The sequence below is a fragment of the Fukomys damarensis genome, unplaced genomic scaffold, assembly GCF_012274545.1.
Source record: "Fukomys damarensis isolate Sample0158 unplaced genomic scaffold, DMR_v1.0_HiC HiC_scaffold_3, whole genome shotgun sequence".
Taxonomy (NCBI): Eukaryota; Metazoa; Chordata; class Mammalia; order Rodentia; family Bathyergidae; genus Fukomys; species Fukomys damarensis.
The window spans coordinates 39,471,665-39,479,751 of NW_022900915.1; the positions used below are offsets into that span (position 1 = coordinate 39,471,665).

An 8,087-nucleotide genomic window follows, 5' to 3' on the forward strand; every position below is an offset into this window, starting at 1 on the left:
TATATATATTACTAACAAATGGTCAAGTAAAAAGATACTAAAGAGAGAAAACAAAACATACAATGTAAAATCAGACATAAGCCCAAACATATCAATAATAAAATTAATAAGTAAGCCTTTAGCTAGAATGACAAAGAAAAAGGAGATATTACCAACATCAGGAATAAAAATGTTATCGCTGCATATCCTATAGCCACTAAAGGAATATGGATGTATTAAAAACAAACAAGTCTATGCTCACAAATTAAACTGGAAAAAGTATCAATTCCTCAAAAACCACACAGTACTAAAATTCAACCAAAAAGTGCTATAACCATTAAAATAATGAATTTATAATTTAAACCATTTTTTAAAAAAGAAAGAAAATCCAGGCCCATATGACCTCACCAGTGAATTCTACCAAATATTTAAAGAACAGTTAATACAAATACTTCATAAACTCTTCCCAAAATGGAAGAGGAGGGAAATTTTTCTATCTCATATAATACTATGCACCAGTATTGCTCAGATACTGAAAGCGGAGAAAGACATCATAGGAAAGCTACAGAGCAGTAGCTCTCATCCACTGAGATACGAAAATCTACACCATAGTACCAGAAACTAAGTTCAGTAATGTTTGACAAGAATTATATACAATGATCAAATGGTATTTATTCCAGGTATGCAAGGTTGGCTCAACATTCAACAGTGAAATGTACCATATTAACAAGCTAACGGACAAAACCACAGGATTTTATCAAAACATTCGACAAAAATTCAACAACCATTCATCATAAAATCTCTCAAAAAAAAAAAGGACCCAACTTGATAAAAAAAAAAGCATCTACCTATAAACTATAAGCCTACAGTTAATATCATGCTTAACTGCCAAATACTGAATACCTTCCACCCGAAGCATGGATATTCACTCTCACTCTTATTTAACAGAGAACTGAAGGCCTAGCTACTATAGTAAGTAAACGAAATATGCACACAATTCAGAAAGAAATAAATAAAACTGTCCCTATTTGCAGCTATTACTGTCTGTGTAGAAAGTCCCATGGAATCTATAAAAAGACTCTTAAGAACTAAAAGCTAAGATTTTTCAAAATCAGAAGATGCATAGATGCATGACCAATATACAAAACTCAATTCTATTTGTTCAATTATACCTTACACACTAACAGTGAATATGGAAACTAAAATTAAAACACTAACATTCACAAAATTATTCCAAAGAAAACAAACAGTATGAATTTAACAAATAATGTACAGGACTTACAGACCAAAAATTATTTTTTACTGAGTTTACTGGTACATTTTAGGTATACAGTACAGTTACATTATTGGGATCTTGCACCTTTACATGACAGGTCTTGGTTCTCATTTTTTCCCCTTGTCCCTGCCCTCCCTTCAATTCAAACTTTACCTCCTACCCTCCCCATTTACAAACACTTTATTTCTATTTTTTCATTTTCTCATATTCAGACCAAAAACTATAAAATGCCCATTAATGAAACCAAAGGCCTAAATAAAAAAAGACACACACCACACCCATATAGTAAAGATACCAACTTTCCCCAAACTCATCCATAGGTTCAGTTTAATTCCTCCGGGAATCCCAGCAATGATTCTGTAAACATTTATAAGCGAGTTCTAAAATTCACATGTTAAAGCACCATGCCTGGAGCAGCTACTGTTTAATGAACAAGAACAGACAGAAGAAATCTCTACCTGATACTAAAACTTACCACACAGCCACAGCAATCAGGTGTGGTACACAACCCCCTTTGCTCAGTGAGCACGCTCCAGACCTGCGATGGCTGCCCGAAGCCAAGATCACAGATTCTTTCCTAAACACACTTATGATGGAGGGTAATTTATAAATTAGGCAAAGTAAGATATTAACAATAACTAATAACAAAATTTAAAATTGACAGAAGTACAAAAGCAATTCAAAGGGGAAAGGATTCCTCCTCTACCTTCTCAACAAATGCTACCTAAAGCAACCTGGTATCAACAGACCATAAATGAACTTCAATGCAAACTTTACACCTTATAAAAAACGCAAAATGTATCACTCTGCATATAAGCAATCCTGTTGTCTCTTTTTACAAGAATATAAGTTCTACTGGACTTGTGAGTCCTGTTTTATGACCTTATTTAAACTACTCTTTAAAGGCCTCACTCACCTCCAAACAGGCCTAGTGGAGGTAAGGACTTCCGATGATGAATGTAAAGGGAGGACAATTCAGTCCACAACACGCAGTGGCTGCTGGCCCTGAAATATTTTAAGATTTCTATGGAACGTGTACAGTATTTGTGTGTGCATCCTTCGAGCATCCCTCGGCTAAAAATCTGAAGAAATTTCAGATTGGAAATGCTTTCACTGGCAAATTCAATGCAAATATTCCAGAACCTGAAAAATGCTGAAAGCTTCTTGTCTAAAATATTTTTTATTCAGATTTCTATCAGAATTCCAATTGTTTTCTCAATATTAAAAAATCAGAGTAACAGCAATACTCACAGATAGGGGTAAGAACTAAGATAAGCTATGAAGTGCCTGACATTTTTAGCAAATTACTAGTAAACACTGGGGACTAGGCCTTTGCTTTCTAGTCCCCTACACAAAATGATAAATGTCACCCAGATGTACGCATATGTGAACAGTTACGAGGACAGAGCTCCACCTGCCGCACTGTGTAAAGGTACATGAGTCTGTTTCTGCACTGGGCAAGGGGCCTCTCTGCATCACAAAAATGCCATCACCTCCTGAGTATGCTATAGAAGGCAATCACACTTCCATAAAATGCCAGTAGGCAGGTTACAGTATGAGAGTCGATACCTTGTTTTCATTCTTTCAACTCACAGAAGCTACAGAAACTATAAATTTGAGCTATACCTGAACTATACAACAGGACTATAAGCTGATTTTTATAATCTCACTTCCCTGAATACTTTCCAAGTATGTTGTATATTCTTTTATGCAGTATTTCTTTTTTGCCCCCACAGTGTTCACAGCTTTACTCATTAACATATAATTACTAAAATTACACCCTAAATCCTGTTGGGATATGATGACATAGAGCAATTTATTCAGTTGTATCTAGAAACAATTATGTTTAACTTAGCTCAAAACTGAAATATACTGCAGGTGATTTCAAGACAACACAGCTGTACAGATGCATCTGCCTATTCCAACAACAAACCGTCACAACCAATACCCAAATACAACATTTGGGGCTCAAAATTAAAATAAGAATAGCCAAAAGCATCTACTGTGGAATATTTGGCTCATTTACTGAAAGACATTTTAAGAAAAAAATTTGTATTTGCCCTTTATCCCATCCCATTCCTCAACCCTAGTATTCCAAAACTATCTGACAGCACACGTAAATGAGTAATATATGCAGAATGCTGTTATTTTCACTACCTCAAGAAATCTCACCTCCAATACTCGTGATCTTTCATAGTCTTATCCCACATGAAATCCCTTCTGGGTCATGTGTCTAGCAATGATCATCCGAAACATTAACAAGCAAGAAGGACACAGAAGTTTGGTAAGGAATGAGCAGAGGTACTTCTTTAGAATGCTTCTTGTTCTCTAGAATGCTTCCTGCTGTGAAGAACGCCACATTTTCAATATAAAAGTTACAGAAAGGAAGGACCATGGCTATCCACCACTAATTCTAGCCATCCCAGCTGAAGCATCCGCTCTAAAACTTAAGAAGCCACTTTGGATATTTCACCCAGTAGATGGACAGTCTACATAGAACAGTCTCCATTAAGCCTTGGCCAAATTTTTGAATCAACAGCAAATAAATGATTCCTGAAATTTTAACAAGTAGGTGCTGGACTGCTTTATTATGCAGCAATAACCAAAACAATACAAGTAAAACACTGACTCCTGCTAGGTAGTGAGCAACAAGGAAACATCAGTGGTAATAACTGTAACTGCCATTTTTAATTATTATAAAATCCACTCCCACCACACACACTCCGTGGCCACATTTTGAGTATCTGGGTGTTCTTAATGACATTCTGCTCATTTCCCTAATGGCCAGTAAAGAAATAGGAGTAAAGCAACCAGAACAACTGTATTTTCCCTTTTTCTTCCTAACTTACCGCAGTGCTTTTTATCCATCAGTAACATCTGCCTAGTTTCCACAGAGTAGCTAACCAATCATTCTGACCAATTCTGGCCTCTGCTGTGCTCTGTCCTCCATATGGTACAAGCATCCCTTTTAACTTCCCTCCAGACCACAGGTGCGGTTCAGCAGCACAGACTCATCACCTACTCCCCAAAGTTTATACTCATTTAACTCACAATTTTTTGACCTGGTAAAATCATCAGGCAAAGGGAACTGGAACCAGTAAACTTCATGTCCAGAAAATAAATCAGTCATTAGGAAACCCTTTTCCTGCCACTTTTTCTCAGTAAATTGACTAATCCTGATAACCTAAATTTCTTATTCTTTAAGCCCCTATTAACCCTTTGCTTATACTCTCTCATGATATTCATCTTAGCTAGCCTAAATCATAGCTATTGGTTTAGGTTTCTTTGTCCTACTGCATCTGCAACTTTCCAGGAAAAGGGACACATTGAGCAAAGGAGCATTTTATTCACTGCTGTAACCCTTGAAACACCTCTGCTACTCATAAAAGTTCAGTAATGTTATCCAAGTACCTGTCAGCCACGACTGTCAATGACTAGTCTTTACAATTCTCATAACTACCCCAATTTTTATTAAGAAATAATGTCTCACCATAGTTTTAATCAATCAGTGACAAAGCTAATGAATGATACAGGTCCTAATGTTAGCTTCTGGCAATTATCAGACTTACAAATAATTTTATTTTTGACAGTAAAATTAATTTTAAGGAAGACAGAACTATTTAAAATGCTCATTTTCTCTTAAAGTTGCAGGCTTCAGATGTCTGAATATTAGGTCCAGGCTAAGACCTAAGGCAGATACCAGCCAAACAGCAATGGCGCAGCAGGTGTAGTGGAGACCACAGCAAACTGGAGGAAGTGATAAGCACTGAAAAGGCAACTTCTACTCAACTTTAGCAACCTGCTGTCAAGCAAGAATAGCCACTAGGCACAGCCAAGTCTACAACTTTTCAACAGGTAACAGAATTTGAGATTTCCTAAATGTGACATCTTCCTATCTTTAAAGGATGGCAACCAATTACTAAAAGTTCTAAATATACTAAAAGCCAGCAATATCTGTCTGTGGGCTGAATTCCCTCCAAAGGACTTTGCCACTGCAGACTAACAGTTCAAAATCTCTCTATAAATCTCACCAGGAGAAAAATTCTCCTTTACAAACACCCTACAGAAAAGAAAAATGAGGACTCTGAAAAGAGTTTCACAAAATCAGAGTACCAATAACAAACTCCCTTTAATCCAACCTTTTCTCTGTCTTGAAAAGTAATGCTGTTAGCAATTTTAGATCTAGAGCATTCATTGCAGAAAAAATATATGCAGATAGGGAAAACTGTTTTTAAATTTTCTGAAGATATGCAAAAAGGAAAATATTCACATAAATTTTACACAAACTTTTCCAGCCATAACCAAATTAATCAAAGTGCTCAGCAGTAACCAAAGGACCATACACACAGAAAAATAAGACAAAAAATACTAACAACACTAGTGTACTCGCATTGCTCTATCCACAGCTCGTCGCCTGACTTTTGTGAACAACAGCAAAAACCAGCCATAAACAATGCTGAACTACAGCAGACTCCAAGCTGTGACCTCCACTTAATACCTCGCTATTAGGTATTAGGGTGATCACTTATTAGTAGTCAGATATTAATCTGTATCTTCAATTCTACCTACAAAGACTGACATTATCTGATCAAGTTAAGACTTTTCCTTCCCATTTAAAAATAAAGTTATAGAGAATACTTGAATTTCACCTCTAAAACTGCTTAACTCTCTGCTGTGAGCCTTTAAGAAGTTAAAATAAAAATCCTAATATAATCAATCATGGTAGGATTTCCTCTGGAGTTCAAAACGTTCTCCAAAATAGGTATTAGATCTTAATGCTGTGCTGGCACCTGTAATCCCAGCTACTTGTAGGCTGAGGCAGGAGGAGCTCTGGAGCACAGGGATTTGAGGCCATCCTGGAAAACATACTGAGACCTTGTCACAGCAATAAAGCAGCTATTATTAGTAAGGGTGTCCCTATACCAAAAGAATTAGCAGGCAATTCATGAATTGGAACACTTGCTATGCGCTAGGCAGTATATTGAATGATTCAGACTTCTCACTGAATCTCAAAAGTAACCCTATAAGCTAGGTAACATTATCATCTCCATTTTTCAGAGGGGGAAAATGACTTTTCCAAAACCACACAATTAGAAGCAGCAGAGTCTCCAACCCAATCCAAATCTTGTCTGACTTCATAATTTACATGTTTAATCCTAAACAACACTGCCTCTAGTGACTCCGGAATTTTTAAAAAGTAAATTTGTACTTCTGAGCGGCAGATTTTTAAAAAATTACTAAGAAATGAAGTGGGGATTACTCCAGTAGAAAATCATTTATGTGGCACGCACAATCCCCAGCACTGTTATTTAAAAAAAAAAAAAAGTAAAGAAAAAAATCTAGAAGTATACAACGCTGTTATTACAAATTAAACGAGAACAATCTGCACTTTCCACTCAATTTTGCTATGAACCTAAAAGTGCCCTGAAAAACAGTCCATTAAAAGTGACAAGCGAGTATCCTAACATGCATATGTCCATTTAGTAATGAGATGGCACCAGGTGGTGTTTTCTTCACTTTTAAAAGCTGCACTTATTATAAAAACAACACTAAGCATGTATTGAGCATTTAATGAACATTTACTTGAGACATATTCTCAAGAAGACTTCATGTTCAAGTGGTGCCATAATATTAGCATTTTTAACACTTCCTGAACATTCCCAGAAGTCTGCAATACATAGACATAAGTTGGAATAAAATTAAACAAAAATAACTCAACTCGGACTAGCAACACAAAGGGAATCAACATCTCTGCACCACAGCTGGCACAAACATAATCACTTTTCCACTCTAGGTATCAAATAAAACGTAATAAAAATAGATTAATATTACAGAATCTTTTCCTAATTCGTTTTACATCCTTCCCAAATCCTCTAAAGACGCTTATTTTAAAAATACAAAATTTTCAGTCGTCCAGGGTACTGTCAACATATGAACTAAGTCTTTTTTCCTACTACTCAACAAGGTTGTTAAAATTCTAAGGGCCTATAAGACAGACATGAGAGACAAATATTACCTCTAATTACCATTTCCCACCTCGATATTTTCCTTTTAACAAGGTCTACCTTTATAAAAGAAATATACGGTACACAAAAACGTCATCCGTCCTGTATATGCTGCAGTAAACTATCAAACTAACTTTAAAATACCGGACTGTCCACCAACAGAAAGTGTTGAAGGGGAACGCTAATTTTTCCTTTTCTGGGCTTACAAAAATCTCAATATAAACGTACTATACAAATGCAAACAGGAATTCTATGGTAGAACAAGTTAGAGACATTATTGGAAGTAAGGGCCTTTAATCACACCTGTGATTCATAGAGCTTTCTCTCTGACTTCTCTGAAACACTATGCTTTCAGCAAGCAAAAGTAGAGACTTGCAGTGCATCCAACATGGAACGTTCTGACCAATCCGTCTTCCGAATTATCGTAATACAATACTCATTTAAATACCGAGTTGCAAGCTTCTCTATAAGGCCCCAGCTGCAGCTGGGAGCGCACGCAGGTTCACGGTCAGTCACGGCCGATCGTCGCCGGCTCCGCCGCATCCCGGGCCACATCTGCACCTGGACCGCGCAGAATCACGTCCGGTTCTCCCTGCGTGCGTTCCCGAGCTTCCTATCTTCCAGTACCAGACATCTCCCCAGAGGAGCAATAAATACTAGGACGCCGGGAAGTCATGCCTGCAGGGAACACAGCCGATCCCACGAAGTCCCCAAACTTGCCCGACCCCGCGCGGCCCGGCGCTCACTTACTGGTTGGTCGGAGGGGCGGTCAGCGGGATGGCCACCTCTTCCTCCTCGTACTCGGGGCCGTCCAGCGAGTCGCCCTC

The 8,087-nt window shown here is 37.4% G+C and overlaps 1 protein-coding gene across 1 annotated transcript in view; it reads right to left on the reverse strand.

The window, feature by feature from the left end:
• The window catches only part of Rasa1 (RAS p21 protein activator 1), a gene marked incomplete at its 5' end in the record, with an annotated part of 90,977 nt that extends 82,890 nt beyond the window's left edge, over positions 1–8,087 (reverse strand). The window contains one exon of the mRNA XM_033765668.1: positions 8,011–8,087. Within this exon, the coding sequence (XP_033621559.1) occupies positions 8,011–8,087 (77 nt within the window). The remainder of the gene's footprint in view (positions 1–8,010) is intronic.